General features: G+C 45.1%; 2 protein-coding genes across 5 annotated transcripts in view; both read right to left on the reverse strand.

Moving 5' to 3' along the window:
* LOC149354056 (serine/threonine-protein kinase PLK1-like) overlaps nucleotides 1-8,231 on the reverse strand; it is a 68,636-nt gene extending 60,405 nt beyond the window's left edge. For all 3 annotated transcript variants that reach the window (XM_089583037.1, XM_089583039.1, XM_089583040.1), the window contains exons 1-4: nucleotides 8,189-8,231; nucleotides 7,414-7,462; nucleotides 3,542-3,606; nucleotides 282-315 (exon numbers count right to left, since the gene is read on the reverse strand). The gene's annotated coding sequence lies outside the window, so the exon portion shown is untranslated. The remainder of the gene's footprint in view (nucleotides 1-281; nucleotides 316-3,541; nucleotides 3,607-7,413; nucleotides 7,463-8,188) is intronic.
* Nucleotides 8,232-10,593: 2,362 nt separating this feature from the next.
* Nucleotides 10,594-25,847, reverse strand: part of LOC149354057 (uncharacterized) — a 28,992-nt gene continuing 13,738 nt past the window's right edge. Inside the window, exons 5-10 of one of the 2 annotated variants that reach the window (XM_089583041.1) lie at nucleotides 24,368-24,432; nucleotides 21,107-21,140; nucleotides 18,565-18,626; nucleotides 15,366-15,550; nucleotides 13,789-13,853; nucleotides 10,594-10,730 (exon numbers count right to left, since the gene is read on the reverse strand). In XM_089583041.1, the coding sequence (XP_089439167.1) occupies nucleotides 13,828-13,853; nucleotides 15,366-15,550; nucleotides 18,565-18,626; nucleotides 21,107-21,140; nucleotides 24,368-24,432 (372 nt within the window). In that variant the 3' untranslated portion in view covers nucleotides 10,594-10,730; nucleotides 13,789-13,827. The remainder of the gene's footprint in view (nucleotides 10,731-13,788; nucleotides 13,854-15,365; nucleotides 15,551-18,564; nucleotides 18,627-21,106; nucleotides 21,141-24,367; nucleotides 24,433-25,847) is intronic. The other variant, XM_089583042.1, reaches the window with a different exon arrangement.

The following is a 25,847-nucleotide window of genomic DNA, read 5'->3' on the forward strand; positions in this document are numbered from 1 at the left end:
CTAACAAATTGTATTCGATTAGATGGCAAGCTAAACCACAGTTAACTATGATGCTAGGAAGACCAACTTGTTGAAGCGTGGAAATTAATTTAGGACGGGAGACGAGGTCCCATTCTTTACTGAAATCTATAAAAATGATATCGATCTGGCAGGACTTCTGACAGACGGATGTGAAACTAAAATCCAATGTTAGTTCGACAGACATCAGCAAAGTCTGAAATTGCAGCAGAAATGCTTAGCAGAAAAAAAAAAGAGGAAATGCACACATTCAAAGCACGTACCTGGGCCCAGCACCGCATCCAAAAATCCGATGCCCTGCACCGAGAATACATCAACAAAGTCAACAGGGAGAACCGGCACTTGCAGAGAAGGTGCAGCAGGTACTAAACTTCCATTACCAAGAGACACGCCTACCAGTCTAGTATACCAAACTTTTCTCACTCTTCTGCTCATGAAGATCCAAAGCACCAACTGTGCTCTCGCATTGCGTATGGAGAGGGGCACACAGGAAACCCAAGAGTCCCACCAAAGGCTACAAAAGCGCGCAGCACTGTTCACTCGGCATAGTCCACCTGTCGAACTTACTCCGCAACTTTTCTGACAACCAAAATCCCTTTCTTACTTTTCATAGCTAAATTTCCACATTCCTTTGTAACTAGCCCTATCATATTCCCAACAAGCACAGTGCCCTCATGCTGACACCTTCAATCACATATTGCATCACACATTGGTTAATATCATAAGCTCGCTTTTACGTCATGGCAGGAAAACTTACCAGCAGTTAGTCCTAGTCAAACCACTCCCATATACCACCTGCTATGAATTTGGCTTCGGCCATATCAAAAAGTAGCAGCGACAAATGGGATTTAACCCTGTGACTGGAAACAGCAAAGTCACTGAGATAAAATTGCAGATTTTCATCCCACTGAAAAGGTTCTAGGGTGCATGTGCCATGAATGCTTACCAGGTGAAGGTTGTGACCTAGCTCAATAGGTTGTGATGGCTATTGAGCTACGCCGTAGAATGCAACAATAGAGTGGCACAAATTAGCACCCCAAATGCTGCCAGGTGATTCTCCATAGGGAAATCTATTCCATTCAGTGGCTGCTAAGTGCCTAGACAACCATTTAGTGCACAGCTGCAGGGCCATGGGCAAAGCTCAGCCCTCTAGCTGACAGGCTAGCAGCAAGGAAGCCCTGGAGCTAAAGCCACATCAGGAAAAGCTTAGGCAATCTTAGATTATTTTTTTTTATTTTCTACTCATTTGCAGTTTCGCAATGCCTTCAGGAATATGTGGTAACATTTAATGGCTCTATTCACAGCATTTGCAGAGATCCATCAGTCTGGATGAGCAACAAAAAGCAACCAGCCCTGAAAACATGCCCTGCTGGTGCCCTTCTATTCCTGAAACTGCAGAGCACAATGCCATGTATCGACATTGGCAAGCCAGTTGAAGCAGGGAGCTCTAGAAGACTGAAGGAGAAGAGTAGAATGTGCCCACGGGCATGTTCTTCTCTTTTCTCGCCTAACATGCTATTTGGGGGGGGAGGGGGCGAGGTTAACTAATGCATTTACACGGCTATGTATGTCGACTGAAATTAAGTTGAGCCCCCCCACACACCGCATGTCAGAAAAAAAAAGAGCTTGCCCGAAGGCGCATTCCAAAATGAAAATACATTATTCACTGGACTACTCGAACACCCTTGCGCCATCGTCCTCACTAGTGCTGTCGTCATCATCACTGCTGCGGTCCCACAGCACGCGGTTGTCACGTTCTCATCCCCCGAAATCCATATAAACACATTTACGAGAATAGCAACCATGCTTAGGCACACGGTGCAACACAAACACATCCAACAGAAAAGTCGTCATACTTATAGCTACACAAACAGCAATCTTAATGTATGCTTTGATAGCGCCTGTCATAGGCTGCATTCCATGCCTAGGCAGGGACTTAGGAACACATATGTTTTACAACAAATTGAGGTGGAAACAAGAGATGGTGCACAGAAAGCACTGATTATATAACAAACTTCACTGCAATGCAATTAAAAATGCTTTTCATGTTCCCCCACTGGCACATTCCACAGCACATCCACAAGCAAGTCAGTATATATTCCCAAAGCTCAGCCCATTAGCTCACAGGCTGCCATGCGGATATCAGAAGGTGGGATTAGGCAGCATAGGGATACTGTTCACTCCCTCAAGGAATCAGTGGGCTTTTGTCACTTCTCCTATTCTGCCATCCGCTTCATGCTGATTGTGGCCATGCCACCGCCTAGATTCCTCAGCTCAATGTAGGCTGGCAGTTGTGTGCACGTGGCTGCTTAGGAATGGCTCTCCCTCCACGCAGCCCTCTGGCTCCAGTTCTCGGCCAATGCCTCTCAGTGCGAGGGAAGTGGGCGCGTGGCGGACAGCAGTGCGGGAAGCATAGCTGATTGAAGAGAAGCCTGTCGTCGGCAAGTGCGATAAGTCTGTTCTCAGTTGGAAGCGAACGCAAAGGGAAATACTTTAAGCAAACGCTTGGATTCAAAAAAAAAAGGCAATTCATAAGAACTGAATGGCATATGCCAACAAATTAGGCTTACAGAATTCACAAAGGCAACTGAAATAAAAATGAAGTGAAAACAAAAAAAATGCTTTCAAATGTGGGCCTTCCCGTGGACGACACATAGTCAGTGTTCCACTGTAGTCATATTTTAATATAAAAGGTCTAGCCTTATCAGTTTACCAGCGCACATTAACCTGACATTAAAATGAACATAAAACTGATTTCTGCGAAGCTTTTGAGAGTAAAGTGCAGACACAGAGCCAGGGGAGCACTACCTCCCACTGACAGGCATGGGTCGCACGCGTAGAACGCTACTCCGATCCATCAGCCCAGGTATCATTACTGTTAGCTGAGTGCCAGATCTTTGGAGGATCCTCATTTTAACTTATGATTACGTCACGTTTGCCAGTAAACCAACCTAGCAACCTGTTTTACGTTACACAGTTTATTCGTGCCGGTCATCGGGCGTGCATCTTATCATTCATACTTTCATTGCAGTATGCATCAGAAGAATTTACCGTAACGCAGCTAATTTGTGTCACAGCATGAAAAAATGGGCTGCATAATCGGGGCAGCGCTAATCCCAAGTCCTGTGCAGGCCCCATGCAATGGCCACACTGTGTCATAACTGTAGAAAAAAGTGCAGCAGTCACACGTGTACATAAGGTAAATTAAGGTTAATTTAAGGTTGCCTTAAAGGGGCAACATGAGTAAGGTCGCATGCCATATGTCTATCCCTGCTCTCTCTTTGCTCTGCGGTCAGAAGAAAAACCCGGAGGAATCACTTTAACTGCACACAACGTAGGTAAACTAAAATTCAACCCATCCATTGATTCCCCCAGATATGTGAGCAGAAGAGTATTCAAAAGTTCTATATTTAGAGCACTGCTACCGCATCGTGTTCCAAGAAGTTAGATCAACGTGATATGCGAAATTTGCGGTACCTCTCGCCAAGACCGCCCCGACATCGGCTGGGCCCGCTGGACTCACCTGCCACAGGAGCCACCGGGCTGAAAGTGGCGTTGATTTTTACACCGTCTTGAGCTGGTCTTGAGCTGCATGGTGCATCCCGTAATTATTGACAATGTTCCTGGTTAACGGATCGCGCCACAAGCAACGGGTGTCACACAGCACATGCAATGTCATCGAAACTGACTGCAACATCTTTAAGCAAATACACAGGTTGTTTTGTATTCAGTTGGTTTTTTCGCACCATAAGATGGTTACGCTTTCACGCTCTAAACACAGGGTTAAGAGTCTTTTGCACTACAGCACTTGAAAATTTGTAACAATTCCAATTTATACAAAACGCTACGTTCTAACAATCTGTGACACAGGATGTTTCTCCTATTGCTTAATTTTCGCTTTGGAGCAAGACGTCATTCGGTCTGTAGGTATCATCTACTTGATTCTGAAGATAAGAACTACACAATTGATTTCACTTTTATGTCCAACTTTTCTCCAATCCTATTTTTTCTCTCCTATGCATTTAACATCGCAGTGGTGGGGAGGATATATCGTTTTCCTCTAGACTTTCGGCGCTCTCCTTGAAGCATGACGCCTCAAAAATTGCAGAAACCACATGAGAAACACATGAGGAACACACGAGAAACACAATCAATACACCACTCTTTTAGGCCAATGCAAGCAAGTCTGCTGCAAGATTTCACGCACCTCTGCAGAGGCAGAAAGCAGTTCAACAACGCTCTATGCCAGCTTCCCCCCGACCACACTCAAAGCTCTTTAAATTGTTCAACTAGCCACGTTCGTGCAAGTAAATGATAAACATACATAAGAGGGTATTGGCATCACCTATTAATCACATGGTCTGCCAACAGTTGTATACTGCCTCCTACTGCTCCTGGACAATTATGCAAAACGTTTCTCGCATGGCTGCAGTAAGCCACTCTAACCCTCATTCAGCTCATGGACAAGAAAAAAATTTCTGGTTACATTTTGAAGTATTGCTCAAGAGAGGCTGCGCCTCATTTAGCAATCCAATGGAACAAAATGCAAAAATTGCCCTAAGACTGGAAGAGACATCCAACGTGATGCAAATTTTTGAAGAAGGTGAATGTACACACATGGACTAATATCGTTAACTTTCACTTGCTGCAAGATGCTCGAACACTTCATGAACTCTAACCTGGTAAAGCACTTCAAGGAAAATATCTTTTTTACCCCCACTCAGCATGGGTTTCACTTCAGTTTATCATGCGCAACACAACTAAATGAACTCGGATGGGAACCAGCACTGCGCCACAAGCTATAACACTGGGCATAGATGCATCAAGATCAGGTGAGCAATAACAGCGGCTGGTTGGCAGTTCATTGTACACAAAACCACAAGAGACTGATCACTGAAACTCCAAGCCATATTTGTGCGTCATCATGCTTTAGCTATCACCCCAGCGTGGTTTTGTGCACAAAGATTTCAGGAGCTTAGAGAAGAAATGCTGAGACAGTTCTAACTCGTCGCTCCCGTTGAGCAATACATAGCATTTAGCGCCTAGATAAGCTTATTAAAAATATGCCTCCCAAGATAACAAACTAATTTGCACATGACATATCTGCAACCAGTTTAAAAATTGATCAACAAGTACTACATGCACTTATTTGCACAATCCACTTTTGAAAAAATTGCCACCCATGGGCACTCCAAAAGATTCTCGTGCACATGCTACTAGAAGTGCCTGAAGGCTTTGTACTTTCGCCACTTTTATTCGTCGCGTTGTAAAGGCCAGTGTCAATGGCGCCATTAGGTGTCACAATGGAGCACATTGGAACAGACTGGGGAAGACAACGAGGTGGTGTGGAGGAAGGGGGACTGGGAGCAGGAAGTGGTTGTGCATGGTGCTTGGTGCGGGTAGGGAGGACTCTGTGAGTAGGGAGGACCACCACACTCATCCTTATCGATCCATGAAGCTCGCATTCTTAGCCGAATGCAGTTTAATCTCCTACATACACCAGCCAAACGTCATCTATACCGGTACACTTCCACACGTAAGTGCCTAAACTGTCCACACACACATGCAGACATAGAACACTGCCTTACACAGTGCCACGCAGCCTTCCAGTCCCCCGCCTATCCTTTCCCCCCACCCTCATCGAGGCCCATCTGGCTCGCCTCCCTGGATCTGAGGCTGCAACGTGCCCTCGTCACCTTGGCCCAGGATGTACTGAACGCATAGTAGAAAGGATTTTCTAATAAAAGAGTCACACCACCACGATCACTTACAGGCACTCACACAGACAGGCTTTGTGCCTCTTCCAGCCTACCCTTAACACAATGCAGGTGAGCCACACGAGGTCTGCACAAAATTTAGAACTCAAGACTTAAATTTCTGGCCAAACAAAAAGTGACACACAGATGCATGAAAGTCATGCTCCTAGAATGAAACTGTTCCCCTGTATAAAACATCTAAAGAGATTACATATAGTAATTCTTTTCAGTCACCACACATACTGTTTACTAAAAATCAAATTTGAGCCTACGCACGTCGAGGGCCACTATTAGCAGAGAAGCTTGAAATGTCGCGTGAGCTAGGGCCTGTATGTCACTTATGGCAGGAGATTTACTTATTATCAGGCGGCTGTAAGGCATGTTTACAGGAATGCACTCGTTAAGAAAAATGTCTCGAAAGGCTCTCTCGTAGCGCAGTAACAGGCATTGGAAATGGAAGTGTTTGCATGATTTTTCTGTAGTATACCCACCACTCAATGTCTTGGCTAGCAAGTCAAGCAAATGGTGATTCGAGGTGACATTTCTGATCATCCTCTTTTTTTGCCAGCACGAACTTACAACAGAAGTCTACGCCATGAATCCAGCCAGAATGCATCAGCCACTGTACCCAGGAGGCAGCGGCACACGCTAGAGAGTCACAATTACCACTGGGCTAATTGCGACTGGCCAACAGCAATTGTGCGGGAAGCGTAGTGAAGCACAAGGAGACGATAGGATGTATTTTATGGCAGAACTAGTCTAGATGAGGAATGGCTCGAGCAATTTATATGAGGCGGCAAATACGTTCCTGCTGCCCTGGTAATTCATGCTAGATACATCATGATCAAAGAACAGCCTCCCATCTTTTTTTTTGTTTGTTTGCTTGCTTGCTTGTCCGATCTCTTCTACAGCATTAAAGTAGGTGACACGTTCAAAACGTTCGCAGCACCGGATTCCGCGAGCTTACCGCAATGGTGTCACCCAAAAGTGCCGACGACGACGGCGCTCTGGCATGCTACCCCTAGTCGTCACTAGGCATCACTTGTTTCTAAATATCGAAAAAAGTATATCGAAAAAAAGTATAAATGTATAAAAAAAAGTATGTTCTAAATATCGAAGCCACAGCGGATGCTGTTTTGAATTGACCAAAGCTTATACTAAATGGTCGACTTATGGCACTGCCTTAGTGACAACATCACTGTTTCATATTAAAAGAAAGATATATGATCGCTTTCAGTGACACCTCAGCAGCGAAGCTGGCTTGCAAGCAGATCAGGTCAGTCACCCTGCAATGGCGGCAGCTGCTACACGGCTGGGAGCATAAAACTAGCTTGTATTGCAGCTATTACTCTTATCAGCAACTCGGTACAGGTCAACGATCCTCATGGAGGACTCATTTCTGGCATTCCCGTATTCCAGGTCTTATTATTTACGAGAACAAGAAAGTTTAACACCGTTTTCTGACGCTGCCACTAGGGATCTGCCGTAGAGATGTTTACCTGGCGCGGTCGGCTTGCAGGCAGCGCGGCCATGTATTTGGCTGTGGAGGCAGTGCCATCGGACGGCACTCTCAGTGTTCCAGTATGTGCCGCGAACACCTTGCGCAAGCACCAAAGTACCATCCGCTTAAATGACTTACCAGGCTCTGCGATCCTAAGCGCCGGAGGCTGCTCTCGTTGTAGCGAGGCCTGAAAAGGAGACAGTGAATCATTGATAACGATCAATCAACAAAAAAACTTTTATAGTAAATCTCACGACACTGTGCCATCTGCACTGCTAGATATTTGCAAATGTCGCTTCGCTCCGGACCACCGCATCACTTTGTTCGTTCCACCACAATCCAGAACGGTGGCGAATCTTGTGAAAACGGCGAATCGTGATTCGAGATAACCGCAGTTAAGTTTGGTATCCATAGTTAAGCATAACCGCGTTTAGACTGCCCGTGTGACTGCAGGTCAACCAACAGCAACGTTTCAGCATCAGCAACATTACAACCAATATCAAAACAAAAATAGTGGCTGACAGTGCAAGATGGTCATCTGCACATGCCATCTGTTAAGTACGATCGTCGGCTAGACTTGGCACATAAATTGCAGCGGCAAGTTCGGGGTGCGATCATTATGTGGGGAATAAAAAATTTCAATTTTGCCAAGAAAATTCAGGAGTGCAATCATTACGCGACTAAACACAGTAGATATCTTGTTCTAACCATAAGCTTCTTAATACTTGTGTAAAAAAAGTTTGTTTTCATTCCTGATTGGTGACCCCTAGATTCGCCTCTCTGAGGAAAAAAGAATCTGCAAACCAGCTCCACACTGAGGCTTGGTTTACACATACTGCAGTAGTTCACAGTCCCAAATATAGATGCTACAGAGTTGCAAAGTGAACGAAGGCATACAAGCAAGAATACCTACCATGAAAGCCAGCAATGTGTTTGTGGCTAAGGCCTCCATGCGCTTCAGTCAAGGTGATCGACCTGAAAGATGTAAAAATAATGTATGAGAACGGAACTGGACGATACAAAATAGATTCAGCAAAGCAATGAACGGTGTAGCAAGCACACTACATTTATCACGAAAGCAGTGCACCGCAATTTCATTTTGTTGTGTTAGGTATTAGAGTGTATAAGCAATTGAGGCCATCAAGCACCAACCACAGCTAAGGTTCAGTGGTTTGTTTTTGTGTTACAAACTAACACATCCTAATTAGATGATCCGGGGTGGCCGTGAGCTGCGGTGTAGGTCACAGATGCGGCTCGGATCTGCGTGGCTATGGCTGTGGGGTAGGCCAGAAGCTGCAGCTCCTGTTAGACCCCTATCCTGGGAACCTCCACATGCCACGGGTGTGGCCATAAAAATTTTAAAAACTATGAGGTAGAGTCAGGTCGCATGCCATATGTCTAATCCTTGCTCTCTCTCTCTCTGCTCTGCTGTGAAACGAAAAACCCAAGAGATGAAATCTGCAACCGACGGAGTTACATGTTCGGGAGGAATCACTCGAACTGCATACCACCTAGGTAAACTAAAATTCAACCCGCCTAGGACTTCCCACAGGTGTGCGCACAGAAGAGTATTCAAAAGTTCTATATCTAGAACACTGGTATCGCATCGTGTTCCAAGAAGTCAGATCAAGGTGATATGCGAAATTCGGGGTAACTCTCGACAAGACTGCCCAGGCATCGGCGGGGCCCGCTGGACTCGCCTGACACCAGAGCCACCGGAATCACCAGGCTGAACGTGGCGCTGATTTTTACGCTGTCTTGAGCTGTGTGGTGCATACCGTAATTTGCGTCAATGTTCCTCGTTAACGGATCGCGCCACAAGCAACGCGTGTCACACAGTACATTCGATGTCATCGAAACTGACTGCAACATCTTTCAGCAAATACACAGGTTGTTTTGTATTCAGTTGATTTTTTCGCACCATAAGATGCTTACACTTCCGCGCTCTAAACGCAGGGTTAAGAGTCTTTTGCACTACAGCGCTTTGAAATTTGTAACAGTTCCAATTTATACAAAACGCTACGTTCTATCAACCTGTCACACAGGATGTCTCTCCTATTGCTTCATTTTCGCTTTGAAGCAGGCCATTCGGTCTGCAAGTATCATCTACATGATTTTGGAGATAATAACTACACTATTAATTTCACTCTTATGTCCAACTTTTCTCCAATCCTATTTTTTCTCTCCTATGCATTTAACATCGCAGTGGTGGGGAGGATATATCGTTTTCCTCTAGACTTTCGGCGCTCTCCTTGAAGCATGACGCCTCAAAAATTGCAGAAACCACATGAGAAACACATGAGGAACACACGAGAAACACAATCAATACACCACTCTTTTAGGCCAATGCAAGCAAGTCTGCTGCAAGATTTCACGCACCTCTGCAGAGGCAGAAAGCAGTTCAACAACGCTCTATGCCAGCTTCCCCCCGACCACACTCAAAGCTCTTTAAATTGTTCAACTAGCCACGTTCGTGCAAGTAAATGATAAACATACATAAGAGGGTATTGGCATCACCTATTAATCACATGGTCTGCCAACAGTTGTATACTGCCTCCTACTGCTCCTGGACAATTATGCAAAACGTTTCTCGCATGGCTGCAGTAAGCCACTCTAACCCTCATTCAGCTCATGGACAAGAAAAAAATTTCTGGTTACATTTTGAAGTATTGCTCAAGAGAGGCTGCACCTCATTTAGCAATCCAATGGAACAAAATGCAAAAATTGCCCTAAGACTGGAAGAGACATCCAACGTGATGCAAATTTTTGAAGAAGGTGAATGTACACACATGGACTAATATCGTTAACTTTCACTTGCTGCAAGATGCTCGAACACTTCATGAACTCTAACCTGGTAAAGCACTTCAAGAAAAATATCTCTTTTACCCCCACTCAGCATGGGTTTCACTTCAGTTTATCATGCGCAACACAACTAAATGAACTCGGATGGGAACCAGCACTGCGCCTCAAGCTATAACACTGGGCATAGATGCATCAAGATCAGGTGAGCAATAACAGCGGCTGGCTGGCAGTTCATTGTACACAAAACCACAAGAGACTGATCACTGAACCTCCAAGCCATATTTGTGCGTCATCATGCTTTAGCTATCACCCCAGCGTGGTTTTGTGCACAGATTTCAGGAGCTTAGAGAAGAAATGCTGAGAGAGTTCTAACTCGTTGCTCCCGTTGAGCAATACAAAGCACTTAGCGCCTAGATAAGCCTAGATAAGCCGGGATGTAGGTCGGGAAGACAGGTCGGTGCCACTTGCCCGGTGCGCAGTGGCGGTGGCGGTCCGGGATGTCGGCCGGGAAGACTGGTCGGTGCCACTTGCCCAGTGCGCAGTGGTGGCGGCGGGTCTTTGTGCGCAGAGCCTGCTGAGACCATGGGTCCACGCCTTTCTGGATGTTTGAGCGTGTGGCTCTGCGACTCCGTAGACAACACTGTGCTCTCCCACTGCGTATGGAGAGGGGCACACAGGAAACCTAAGAGTCCCACCCAGGGCTACAGAAGTGTGAAGCACTGTTCACTCGGCACAGTCCACCTGTTGTACTTGCTCCGCAACTTTTCTGACAACCAAAATCCCTTTCTTACTTTTCATAGCTAAATTTCCACATTCCTTTGTAACTAGTCCTATCATATGCCCAACAAGCACAGTGCCCTCAAGCTGAAACCTTCACTCACATATTGCATCACACATTGGTTAATATCATAAGCTTGCTTTTATGTCATGGCAGGAAAACTTACCAGCAGTTAGTCCTAGTCAAACCACTCCCATATACCACCTGCTATGAATTTGGCTTCGGCCATATCAAAAAGAAACAGCGACAAATGGGATTTAACCCTGTGACTGGAAACAGCAAAGTCACTGAGATAAAATTGCAGATTTTCATCCCACTGAAAAGGTTCTAGGGTGCATGTGCCATGAATGCTTACCAGGTGAAGGTTGTGACCTAGCTCAATAGGTTGTGATGGCTATTGAGCTACGCCTTAGAATGCAACAATAGAGTGGCACAAATTAGCACCCCAAATGCTGCCAGGTGCTTCTCCATAGAGAAAGCTATTCCATTCAGTGGCTGCTAAGTGCCTAGACCACCATTTAGTGCACAGCTGCAGGGCCATGGGCAAAGCTCAGCCCTCTAGCTGACAGGCTAGCAGCAAGGAAGCCCTGGAGCTAAAGCCACATCAGGAAAAGCTTAGGCAATCTTAGATTATTTTTTTTTATTTTCTACTCATTTGCAGTTTCGCAATGCCTTCAGGAATATGTGGTAACATTTAATGGCTCTATTCACAGCATTTGCAGAGATCCATCAGTCTGGATGAGCAACAAAAAGCAACCAGCCCTGAAAACATGCCCTGCTGGTGCCCTTCTATTCCTGAAACTGCAGAGCACAATGCCATGTATCGACATTGGCAAGCCAGTTGAAGCAGGGAGCTCTAGAAGACTGAAGGAGAAGAGTAGAATGTGCCCACGGGCATGTTCTTCTCTTTTCTCGCCTAACATGCTATTTGGGGGGGGAGGGGGCGAGGTTAACTAATGCATTTACACGGCTATGTATGTCGACTGAAATTAAGTTGAGCCCCCCCACACACCGCATGTCAGAAAAAAAAAGAGCTTGCCCGAAGGCGCATTCCAAAATGAAAATACATTATTCACTGGACTACTCGAACACCCTTGCGCCATCGTCCTCACTAGTGCTGTCGTCATCATCACTGCTGCGGTCCCACAGCACGCGGTTGTCACGTTCTCATCCCCCGAAATCCATATAAACACATTTACGAGAATAGCAACCATGCTTAGGCACACGGTGCAACACAAACACATCCAACAGAAAAGTCGTCATACTTATAGCTACACAAACAGCAATCTTAATGTATGCTTTGATAGCGCCTGTCATAGGCTGCATTCCATGCCTAGGCAGGGACTTAGGAACACATATGTTTTACAACAAATTGAGGTGGAAACAAGAGATGGTGCACAGAAAGCACTGATTATATAACAAACTTCACTGCAATGCAATTAAAAATGCTTTTCATGTTCCCCCACTGGCACATTCCACAGCACATCCACAAGCAAGTCAGTATATATTCCCAAAGCTCAGCCCATTAGCTCACAGGCTGCCATGCGGATATCAGAAGGTGGGATTAGGCAGCATAGGGATACTGTTCACTCCCTCAAGGAATCAGTGGGCTTTTGTCACTTCTCCTATTCTGCCATCCGCTTCATGCTGATTGTGGCCATGCCACCGCCTAGATTCCTCAGCTCAATGTAGGCTGGCAGTTGTGTGCACGTGGCTGCTTAGGAATGGCTCTCCCTCCACGCAGCCCTCTGGCTCCAGTTCTCGGCCAATGCCTCTCAGTGCGAGGGAAGTGGGCGCGTGGCGGACAGCAGTGCGGGAAGCATAGCTGATTGAAGAGAAGCCTGGCGTCGGCAAGTGCGATAAGTCTGTTCTCAGTTGGAAGCGAACGCAAAGGGAAATACTTTAAGCAAACGCTTGGATTCAAAAAAAAAAAGGCAATTCATAAGAACTGAATGGCATATGCCAACAAATTAGGCTTACAGAATTCACAAAGGCAACTGAAATAAAAATGAAGTGAAAACAAAAAAAATGCTTTCAAATGTGGGCCTTCCCGTGGACGACACATAGTCAGTGTTCCACTGTAGTCATATTTTAATATAAAAGGTCTAGCCTTATCAGTTTACCAGCGCACATTAACCTGACATTAAAATGAACATAAAACTGATTTCTGCGAAGCTTTTGAGAGTAAAGTGCAGACACAGAGCCAGGGGAGCACTACCTCCCACTGACAGGCATGGGTCGCACGCGTAGAACGCTACTCCGATCCATCAGCCCAGGTATCATTACTGTTAGCTGAGTGCCAGATCTTTGGAGGATCCTCATTTTAACTTATGATTACGTCACGTTTGCCAGTAAACCAACCTAGCAACCTGTTTTACGTTACACAGTTTATTCGTGCCGGTCATCGGGCGTGCATCTTATCATTCATACTTTCATTGCAGTATGCATCAGAAGAATTTACCGTAACGCAGCTAATTTGTGTCACAGCATGAAAAAATGGGCTGCATAATCGGGGCAGCGCTAATCCCAAGTCCTGTGCAGGCCCCATGCAATGGCCACACTGTGTCATAACTGTAGAAAAAAGTGCAGCAGTCACACGTGTACATAAGGTAAATTAAGGTTAATTTAAGGTTGCCTTAAAGGGGCAACATGAGTAAGGTCGCATGCCATATGTCTATCCCTGCTCTCTCTCTGCTCTGCGGTCAGAAGAAAAACCCGGAGGAATCACTTTAACTGCACACAACGTAGGTAAACTAAAATTCAACCCATCCATTGATTCCCCCAGATATGTGAGCAGAAGAGTATTCAAAAGTTCTATATTTAGAGCACTGCTACCGCATCGTGTTCCAAGAAGTTAGATCAACGTGATATGCGAAATTTGCGGTACCTCTCGCCAAGACCGCCCCGACATCGGCTGGGCCCGCTGGACTCACCTGCCACAGGAGCCACCGGGCTGAAAGTGGCGTTGATTTTTACACCGTCTTGAGCTGGTCTTGAGCTGCATGGTGCATCCCGTAATTATTGAAAATGTTCCTGGTTAACGGATCGCGCCACAAGCAACGGGTGTCACACAGCACATGCAATGTCATCGAAACTGACTGCAACATCTTTAAGCAAATACACAGGTTGTTTTGTATTCAGTTGGTTTTTTCGCACCATAAGATGGTTACGCTTTCACGCTCTAAACACAGGGTTAAGAGTCTTTTGCACTACAGCACTTGAAAATTTGTAACAATTCCAATTTATACAAAACGCTACGTTCTAACAATCTGTGACACAGGATGTTTCTCCTATTGCTTAATTTTCGCTTTGGAGCAAGACGTCATTCGGTCTGTAGGTATCATCTACTTGATTCTGAAGATAAGAACTACACAATTGATTTCACTTTTATGTCCAACTTTTCTCCAATCCTATTTTTTCTCTCCTATGCATTTAACATCGCAGTGGTGGGGAGGATATATCGTTTTCCTCTAGACTTTCGGCGCTCTCCTTGAAGCATGACGCCTCAAAAATTGCAGAAACCACATGAGAAACACATGAGGAACACACGAGAAACACAATCAATACACCACTCTTTTAGGCCAATGCAAGCAAGTCTGCTGCAAGATTTCACGCACCTCTGCAGAGGCAGAAAGCAGTTCAACAACGCTCTATGCCAGCTTCCCCCCGACCACACTCAAAGCTCTTTAAATTGTTCAACTAGCCACGTTCGTGCAAGTAAATGATAAACATACATAAGAGGGTATTGGCATCACCTATTAATCACATGGTCTGCCAACAGTTGTATACTGCCTCCTACTGCTCCTGGACAATTATGCAAAACGTTTCTCGCATGGCTGCAGTAAGCCACTCTAACCCTCATTCAGCTCATGGACAAGAAAAAAATTTCTGGTTACATTTTGAAGTATTGCTCAAGAGAGGCTGCGCCTCATTTAGCAATCCAATGGAACAAAATGCAAAAATTGCCCTAAGACTGGAAGAGACATCCAACGTGATGCAAATTTTTGAAGAAGGTGAATGTACACACATGGACTAATATCGTTAACTTTCACTTGCTGCAAGATGCTCGAACACTTCATGAACTCTAACCTGGTAAAGCACTTCAAGGAAAATATCTTTTTTACCCCCACTCAGCATGGGTTTCACTTCAGTTTATCATGCGCAACACAACTAAATGAACTCGGATGGGAACCAGCACTGCGCCACAAGCTATAACACTGGGCATAGATGCATCAAGATCAGGTGAGCAATAACAGCGGCTGGTTGGCAGTTCATTGTACACAAAACCACAAGAGACTGATCACTGAAACTCCAAGCCATATTTGTGCGTCATCATGCTTTAGCTATCACCCCAGCGTGGTTTTGTGCACAAAGATTTCAGGAGCTTAGAGAAGAAATGCTGAGACAGTTCTAACTCGTCGCTCCCGTTGAGCAATACAAAGCACTTAGCGCCTAGATAAGCCTAGATAAGCCGGGATGTAGGTCGGGAAGACAGGTCGGTGCCACTTGCCCGGTGCGCAGTGGCGGTGGCGGTCCGGGATGTCGGCCGGGAAGACTGGTCGGTGCCACTTGCCCGGTGCGCAGTGGTGGCGGCGGGTCTTTGTGCGCAGAGCCTGCTGAGACCATGGGTCCACGCCTTTCTGGATGTTTGAGCGTGTGGCTCTGCGACTCCGTAGACAACACTGTGCTCTCCCACTGCGTATGGAGAGGGGCACACAGGAAACCTAAGAGTCCCACCCAGGGCTACAGAAGTGTGAAGCACTGTTCACTCGGCACAGTCCACCTGTTGTACTTGCTCCGCAACTTTTCTGACAACCAAAATCCCTTTCTTACTTTTCATAGCTAAATTTCCACATTCCTTTGTAACTAGTCCTATCATATGCCCAACAAGCACAGTGCCCTCAAGCTGAAACCTTCACTCACATATTGCATCACACATTGGTTAATATCATAAGCTTGCTTTTATGTCATGGCAGGAAAACTTACCAGCAGTTAGTCCTAGTCAAACCACTCCCATATACCACCTGCTATGAATTTGGCTTCGGCCATATCAAAAAGAAGCAGCGACAAATGGGATTTAACCCTGTGACTGGAAACAGCAAAGTCACTGAGATAAAATTGCAGATTTTCATCCCACTGAAAAGGTTCTAGGGTGCATGTGCCATGAATGCTTACCAGGTGAAGGTTGTGACCTAGCTCAATAGGTTGTGATGGCTATTGAGCTACGCCTTAGAATGCAACAATAGAGTGGCACAAATTAGCACCCCAAATGCTGCCAGGTGCTTCTCCATAGAGAAATCTATTCCATTCAGTGGCTGCTAAGTGCCTAGACCACCATTTAGTGCACAGCTGCAGGGCCATGGGCAAAGCTCAGCCCTCTAGCTGACAGGCTAGCAGCAAGGAAGCCCTGGAGCTAAAGCCACATCAGGAAAAGCTTAGGCAATCTTAGATTATTTTTTTTCTTTTCTACTCATTTGCAGTTTCGCAATGCCTTCAGGAATAAGTGGTAACATTTCATGGCTCTATTCACAGCATTTGCAGAGATCCATCAGTCTGGATGAGCGACAAAAAGCAACCAGCCCTGAAAACATCCCCTGCTGGTGCCCTTCTATTCCTGAAACTGCAGAGCACAATGCCATGCATCGACATTGGCAAGCCAGTTGAAGCAGGGAGCTCTAGAAGACTGAAGCAGAAGAGTAGAATGTGCCCACGGGCATGTTCTTCTCTTTTCTCGCCTAACATGCTATTTGGGGGGGGGAGGGGGCGAGGTTAACTAATGCATTTACACGGCTCTGTATGTCGACTGAAATTAAGTTGAGCCCCCCCACACACCGCATGTCAGAAAAAAAAAGCTTGCCCGAAGGCACATTCCAAAATGAAAATGCATTATTCACTGGACTACTCGACCACCCTTGCGCCATTGTCCTCACTAGTGCTGTCGTCATCATCACTGCTGCGGTCCCACAGCACGCGGTTGTTACGTTCTCATCCCATGAAATCCATATAAACACATTTACGAGAATAGCAACCATGCTTAGGCACACGGTGCAACACAAACACATCCAACAGAAAAGTCGTCATACTTATAGCTACACAAACAGCAATCTTAATGTATGCTTTGATAGCGCCTGTCATAGGCTGCATTCCATGCCTAGGCAGGGACTTAGGAACACACATGTTTTACAACAAATTGAGGTGGAAACAAGAGATGGTGCACAGAAAGCGCTGATTATATAACAAACTTCACTGCAATGCAATTAAAAATGCTTTTCATGTTCCCCCACTGGCACATTCCACAGCACATCCACAAGCAAGTCAGTATATATTCCCAAAGCTCAGCCCATTAGCTCACAGGCTGCCATGCGGATATCAGAAGGTGGGATTAGGCAGCATAGGGATACTGTTCACTCCCTCAAGGAATCAGTGGGCTTTTGTCACTTCTATTCTGCCATCCGCTTCATGCTGATTGTGGCCATGCCACCGCCTAGATTCCTCAGCTCAATGTAGGCTGGCAGTTGTGTGCACGTGGCTGCTTAGGAATGGCTCTCCCTCCACGCAGCCCTCTGGCTCCAGTTCTCGGCCAATGCCTCTCAGTGCGAGGGAAGTGGGCGCGTGGCGGACAGCAGTGCGGGAAGCACAGCTGATTGAAGAGAAGCCTGGCGTATGCAAGTGCGATAAGTCGGTTCTCAGTTGGAAGCGAACGCAAAGGGAAATAGTTTTTCTCTTCAAATAGTTTCAAAACAAAGTTAACTTCTGAATCCAAGCAAACAGTTTGCAACTGGAAAAGAAACAGAAAAAAAGGCAATTCACAAGAACTGAATGGCATAAGCCAAAAGATTAGGTTTACAGAATTCACTAAGGCAACTGAAATAAAAATGAAGTGGAAAGAAAAAAAACGCTTTCACATGAAGGCCCTCCCATGAACGGGGGACGCATAGTCAGGGTTCCACTGTAGTCATTGTTTACAATAAAAGGTCTAGCCTTGTTACCAGTTTACCATCGCACAATAACTTTACATTAAAATGAACCTAAAACTGAATTCTGCGAAGCCTTTGAGAGCAAAGTGCACGGACACACAGTCAGGGGAGCGCCACCTCCCACTGACGGGCATGTGCCGCACGCGTAGAACACTGCTCCGAACCATCAGCCCAGGCATCATTACTGTTAGCTGAGTGCCAGATCATTGGAGGATCCTCATTTTAACTTATAATTACGTTATGTTTGCCAGTAAACTGACCTAGCAACCTGTTTTACATTACACAGTTTATTCGTGCCGGTCGTCGGGTGTGCATCTTATCATTCATACTTTCATTGCAGTATGCATCAGAAGAATTTACCGTAACTCAGCTAATTTGTGTCACAGCATGAAAAAATGGGCTGCATAATCGGGGCACCGCTAATCCCAAGTCCTGTGCAGGCCCCATGCAATGGCCACACTGTGTCATAACTGCAGAAAAAAGTGCAGCAGTCACACGTGTACATAAGGTAAATTTTAAAGACCATTTGTCTAGCCAACATTCAGCTGCTTAATGCACACAGACTACAATTTTTGCCATGATGTTGATGTTTGGGTAAAAGTAAACCAGACTAAAGCTGGACATTTTTTTTTTCCGTATGCCCGCACTTGAAAATGCCTCCAACTTCAACCAGAACCCAGCCATGCAGAGGAATTGTAAGAATTTCGTACACCAAACATTGGCAGCACTCACTCCTTAAGGCTGGCCCTCGAGCTGGGCAGCTGCAGATGTCCCGCAGCTGCTAGTGCCCCTCTCTGCAGGATGAACGGAAACGGCCACACTAAAACCTTCCACACTGATTCAAACTTGCAGCATTAACAGTAGACAGCTTTCCGATTAGGAGCAATCCAGGGTTGAATAGAAAAAAGAATTTCCAACGCTGATTATTAATTATACAATTTCGGTCAGCTCCACAGTGCGAGTCGACACTTTTCTTCAAGGTCTCAATTTACGTCTTGACTCATTCCTGTAATAATAAGTTAGGGAAACAAATACTACACACATTTCATATAAATCAATACAAGAATTTCTGCTGGTAAAACAAGTAAACGAAAATTACGCTTATTGGAGTCGTACCACGCAATGTAAAACATGAAGCCATGCAATTAAAAGCAACAAGGATTCCTGGGTTCATTTAGGATGCCTGACATGAACTTTTCTAGCGGCTGAGATCAGACACTGAGCACCCTCCTTCGTGGTCACTGCGTAAAGACCCTTAATCAAGATACTGTGTATCATGAATTGTTTTCACAGCACCAGGAACCAGTTTAGCACTGCTAGGCCACAAACAGCATTTCACTTCGCCTAGTGCAGTCGAATCTCGATACGAATCTCACGGGGTCGTGAGCAAATTCGCATAATCCCAGGCATCGTATCACCTCAAAAACAAACAAAATCGGTATCGAGCATCATGCGAAATGTACTCGCACAGACTCGTTTATGGCTGACAGTATTTATTTACGGCCACATGCTGCCACTCACTGCTCCTTGTGCGCACAAACTAGGAATTGTGGAGTCTGTGATGTGTGGGCCGAGCGCCACTGCTCGCAGCTTGCACGTACACATCCGTAACGGATGTGAGGAAGTCTTCGGAACATCCGAAATTAAGCACACTGTTCACAATGTACTCGGGTCAGGAATTTCCCGAATTTGTAACATCCCTAAATTTGCATCAACCGCGTTTGTAGTACCTAGTACATGTTGTGAAAGGGAGAGATCTGGCCCTGTGTCATGGCAAACTTCTTGAAGGTACAGAGTTACACAGAGATGGCTAGAGAAAATGCTGGCATTGCACTCATTCTTCCACTTGGGAAACCGCGGCAGTGCAGCTTTACTTCTCTGGGCAAGTACAAGCAAAGCCCGAGAATAAGTACGTACTCAGTCGTACGAATACGACTTTTTTTGCCAAAGATACTTTCTAGGAATGCTTCTCTAGTTTTCAAACGTGGCAAATACAATACACGTTCGACTGACAAAAGCACTATATTAAATATATATCATAGGCTAAAATTGAGGAACACCACAGTGCAGCTGCATTTTGCTTCAGGAAGTATTATGAGGCAGCTGAAAGATGAAAAGAGCCTAACAGCTGAACTTGAGTTTTTTTTTTTTTTTCACCAAACGGAGCGTCGTCAAACCGTCCAGCCAAGTTTGGAAAAACACGCAGAACATACAGAAATGATCCCTTTTTTCATCCGAGTTGTATTGTTCTGCTTGATGTGTTCTGAGTTATTTGTTGTACCATACTGTCATCAGTCTTGTATTCCATTTCATAAATTTCGATTTAGTACTGTAACCTTTAACTAAGAGCACTTTTTAGCAGATATATATATATTTGTTGTCCTACTTAATGAATCTCACGTCAGTTGTTGCCATGTGCTCTTAATAGCGCTTTTTTTTTATTGCTGCACAGAATTCAGCGTGTTCGAAATGTGTATTTTAGTTTTTAGAATTGCGCTGTTTCCAAACATTCCAAACTGACAAAGTTTGCGGTTTAGGGCTCAGTCAGGTACACCGTACTTTGTCCTGGACATATTTGTTTTCTCTGCATGGAAAACTGAGAACAAATAATGTGAAAGTGAAATTAAAAGAGGCCTACCAGAGAAAGATAAAAACATGCTTATTGGTGTTCCATTGTATGTACTAGTATACAGCACACAAAAATGTGCCACATGGGGACGTAGTTTACCTTTTGCCAGCACTCGAAGCTAGTGGGACTCTTGTGTCCTACTGATTACACCAATCGAGAATAGAGTATACTTAAGTGAGACCAGGTATTCACAACAAGTAATTATATTAAACAAAACAGAGCCGTTTGGAAACAGCCTGATCTGAACAGGATGAGGACAACTTTAACAATGTCGTTACTACATATCGAAAATAACAGGAGAGCTGGAATACTTCCTTGGGAGACACCAGAAGAGACAGGAACATTACCTGAATAATTGTCAATACTAACAAATTGTATTCGATTAGATGGCAAGCTAAACCACAGTTAACTATGATGCTAGGAAGACCAACTTGTTGAAGCGTGGAAATTAATTTAGGACGGGAGACGAGGTCCCATTCTTTACTGAAATCTATAAAAATGATATCGATCTGGCAGGACTTCTGACAGACGGATGTGAAACTAAAATCCAATGTTAGTTCGACAGACATCAGCAAAGTCTGAAATTGCAGCAGAAATGCTTAGCAGAAAAAAAAAAGAGGAAATGCACACATTCAAAGCACGTACCTGGGCCCAGCACCGCATCCAAAAATCCGATGCCCTGCACCGAGAATACATCAACAAAGTCAACAGGGAGAACCGGCACTTGCAGAGAAGGTGCAGCAGGTACTAAACTTCCATTACCAAGAGACACGCCTACCAGTCTAGTATACCAAACTTTTCTCACTCTTCTGCTCATGAAGATCCAAAGCACCAACTGTGCTCTCGCATTGCGTATGGAGAGGGGCACACAGGAAACCCAAGAGTCCCACCAAAGGCTACAAAAGCGCGCAGCACTGTTCACTCGGCATAGTCCACCTGTCGAACTTACTCCGCAACTTTTCTGACAACCAAAATCCCTTTCTTACTTTTCATAGCTAAATTTCCACATTCCTTTGTAACTAGCCCTATCATATTCCCAACAAGCACAGTGCCCTCATGCTGACACCTTCAATCACATATTGCATCACACATTGGTTAATATCATAAGCTCGCTTTTACGTCATGGCAGGAAAACTTACCAGCAGTTAGTCCTAGTCAAACCACTCCCATATACCACCTGCTATGAATTTGGCTTCGGCCATATCAAAAAGTAGCAGCGACAAATGGGATTTAACCCTGTGACTGGAAACAGCAAAGTCACTGAGATAAAATTGCAGATTTTCATCCCACTGAAAAGGTTCTAGGGTGCATGTGCCATGAATGCTTACCAGGTGAAGGTTGTGACCTAGCTCAATAGGTTGTGATGGCTATTGAGCTACGCCGTAGAATGCAACAATAGAGTGGCACAAATTAGCACCCCAAATGCTGCCAGGTGATTCTCCATAGGGAAATCTATTCCATTCAGTGGCTGCTAAGTGCCTAGACAACCATTTAGTGCACAGCTGCAGGGCCATGGGCAAAGCTCAGCCCTCTAGCTGACAGGCTAGCAGCAAGGAAGCCCTGGAGCTAAAGCCACATCAGGAAAAGCTTAGGCAATCTTAGATTATTTTTTTTTATTTTCTACTCATTTGCAGTTTCGCAATGCCTTCAGGAATATGTGGTAACATTTAATGGCTCTATTCACAGCATTTGCAGAGATCCATCAGTCTGGATGAGCAACAAAAAGCAACCAGCCCTGAAAACATGCCCTGCTGGTGCCCTTCTATTCCTGAAACTGCAGAGCACAATGCCATGTATCGACATTGGCAAGCCAGTTGAAGCAGGGAGCTCTAGAAGACTGAAGGAGAAGAGTAGAATGTGCCCACGGGCATGTTCTTCTCTTTTCTCGCCTAACATGCTATTTGGGGGGTGAGGGGGCGAGGTTAACTAATGCATTTACACGGCTATGTATGTCGACTGAAATTAAGTTGAGCCCCCCCACACACCGCATGTCAGAAAAAAAAGAGCTTGCCCGAAGGCGCATTCCAAAATGAAAATACATTATTCACTGGACTACTCGAACACCCTTGCGCCATCGTCCTCACTAGTGCTGTCGTCATCATCACTGCTGCGGTCCCACAGCACGCGGTTGTCACGTTCTCATCCCCCGAAATCCATATAAACACATTTACGAGAATAGCAACCATGCTTAGGCACACGGTGCAACACAAACACATCCAACAGAAAAGTCGTCATACTTATAGCTACACAAACAGCAATCTTAATGTATGCTTTGATAGCGCCTGTCATAGGCTGCATTCCATGCCTAGGCAGGGACTTAGGAACACATATGTTTTACAACAAATTGAGGTGGAAACAAGAGATGGTGCACAGAAAGCACTGATTATATAACAAACTTCACTGCAATGCAATTAAAAATGCTTTTCATGTTCCCCCACTGGCACATTCCACAGCACATCCACAAGCAAGTCAGTATATATTCCCAAAGCTCAGCCCATTAGCTCACAGGCTGCCATGCGGATATCAGAAGGTGGGATTAGGCAGCATAGGGATACTGTTCACTCCCTCAAGGAATCAGTGGGCTTTTGTCACTTCTCCTATTCTGCCATCCGCTTCATGCTGATTGTGGCCATGCCACCGCCTAGATTCCTCAGCTCAATATAGGCTGGCAGTTGTGTGCACGTGGCTGCTTAGGAATGGCTCTCCCTCCACGCAGCCCTCTGGCTCCAGTTCTCGGCCAATGCCTCTCAGTGCGAGGGAAGTGGGCGCGTGGCGGACAGCAGTGCGGGAAGCATAGCTGATTGAAGAGAAGCCTGGCGTCGGCAAGTGCGATAAGTCTGTTCTCAGTTGGAAGCGAACGCAAAGGGAAATACTTTAAGCAAACGCTTGGATTCAAAAAAAAAAAGGCAATTCATAAGAACTGAATGGCATATGCCAACAAATTAGGCTTACAGAATTCACAAAGGCAACTGAAATAAAAATGAAGTGAAAACAAAAAAAAATGCTTTCAAATGTGGGCCTTCCCGTGGACGACACATAGTCAGTGTTCCACTGTAGTCATATTTTAATATAAAAGGTCTAGCCTTATCAGTTTACCAGCGCACATTAACCTGACATTAAAATGAACATAAAACTGATTTCTGCGAAGCTTTTGAGAGTAAAGTGCAGACACAGAGCCAGGGGAGCACTACCTCCCACTGACAGGCATGGGTCGCACGCGTAGAACGCTACTCCGATCCATCAGCCCAGGTATCATTACTGTTAGCTGAGTGCCAGATCTTTGGAGGATCCTCATTTTAACTTATGATTACATCACGTTTGCCAGTAAACCAACCTAGCAACCTGTTTTACGTTACACAGTTTATTCGTGCCGGTCATCGGGCGTGCATCTTATCATTCATACTTTCATTGCAGTATGCATCAGAAGAATTTACCGTAACGCAGCTAATTTGTGTCACAGCATGAAAAAATGGGCTGCATAATCGGGGCAGCGCTAATCCCAAGTCCTGTGCAGGCCCCATGCAATGGCCACACTGTGTCATAACTGTAGAAAAAAGTGCAGCAGTCACACGTGTACATAAGGTAAATTAAGGTTAATTTAAGGTTGCCTTAAAGGGGCAACATGAGTAAGGTCGCATGCCATATGTCTATCCCTGCTCTCTCTCTGCTCTGCGGTCAGAAGAAAAACCCGGAGGAATCACTTTAACTGCACACAACGTAGGTAAACTAAAATTCAACCCATCCATTGATTCCCCCAGATATGTGAGCAGAAGAGTATTCAAAAGTTCTATATTTAGAGCACTGCTACCGCATCGTGTTCCAAGAAGTTAGATCAACGTGATATGCGAAATTTGCGGTACCTCTCGCCAAGACCGCCCCGACATCGGCTGGGCCCGCTGGACTCACCTGCCACAGGAGCCACCGGGCTGAAAGTGGCGTTGATTTTTACACCGTCTTGAGCTGGTCTTGAGCTGCATGGTGCATCCCGTAATTATTGACAATGTTCCTGGTTAACGGATCGCGCCACAAGCAACGGGTGTCACACAGCACATGCAATGTCATCGAAACTGACTGCAACATCTTTAAGCAAATACACAGGTTGTTTTGTATTCAGTTGGTTTTTTCGCACCATAAGATGGTTACGCTTTCACGCTCTAAACACAGGGTTAAGAGTCTTTTGCACTACAGCACTTGAAAATTTGTAACAATTCCAATTTATACAAAACGCTACATTCTAACAATCTGTGACACAGGATGTTTCTCCTATTGCTTAATTTTCGCTTTGGAGCAAGAAGTCATTCGGTCTGTAGGTATCATCTACTTGATTCTGAAGATAAGAACTACACAATTGATTTCACTTTTATGTCCAACTTTTCTCCAATCCTATTTTTTCTCTCCTATGCATTTAACATCGCAGTGGTGGGGAGGATATATCGTTTTCCTCTAGACTTTCGGCGCTCTCCTTGAAGCATGACGCCTCAAAAATTGCAGAAACCACATGAGAAACACATGAGGAACACACGAGAAACACAATCAATACACCACTCTTTTAGGCCAATGCAAGCAAGTCTGCTGCAAGATTTCACGCACCTCTGCAGAGGCAGAAAGCAGTTCAACAACGCTCTATGCCAGCTTCCCCCCGACCACACTCAAAGCTCTTTAAATTGTTCAACTAGCCACGTTCGTGCAAGTAAATGATAAACATACATAAGAGGGTATTGGCATCACCTATTAATCACATGGTCTGCCAACAGTTGTATACTGCCTCCTACTGCTCCTGGACAATTATGCAAAACGTTTCTCGCATGGCTGCAGTAAGCCACTCTAACCCTCATTCAGCTCATGGACAAGAAAAAAATTTCTGGTTACATTTTGAAGTATTGCTCAAGAGAGGCTGCGCCTCATTTAGCAATCCAATGGAACAAAATGCAAAAATTGCCCTAAGACTGGAAGAGACATCCAACGTGATGCAAATTTTTGAAGAAGGTGAATGTACACACATGGACTAATATCGTTAACTTTCACTTGCTGCAAGATGCTCGAACACTTCATGAACTCTAACCTGGTAAAGCACTTCAAGGAAAATATCTTTTTTACCCCCACTCAGCATGGGTTTCACTTCAGTTTATCATGCGCAACACAACTAAATGAACTCGGATGGGAACCAGCACTGCGCCACAAGCTATAACACTGGGCATAGATGCATCAAGATCAGGTGAGCAATAACAGCGGCTGGTTGGCAGTTCATTGTACACAAAACCACAAGAGACTGATCACTGAAACTCCAAGCCATATTTGTGCGTCATCATGCTTTAGCTATCACCCCAGCGTGGTTTTGTGCACAAAGATTTCAGGAGCTTAGAGAAGAAATGCTGAGACAGTTCTA

This window comes from Amblyomma mixtum, chromosome 3 (genome assembly GCF_055824585.1).
Source record: "Amblyomma mixtum isolate Tamu chromosome 3, ASM5582458v1, whole genome shotgun sequence".
In the NCBI taxonomy this organism is placed as follows: Eukaryota; Metazoa; Arthropoda; class Arachnida; order Ixodida; family Ixodidae; genus Amblyomma; species Amblyomma mixtum.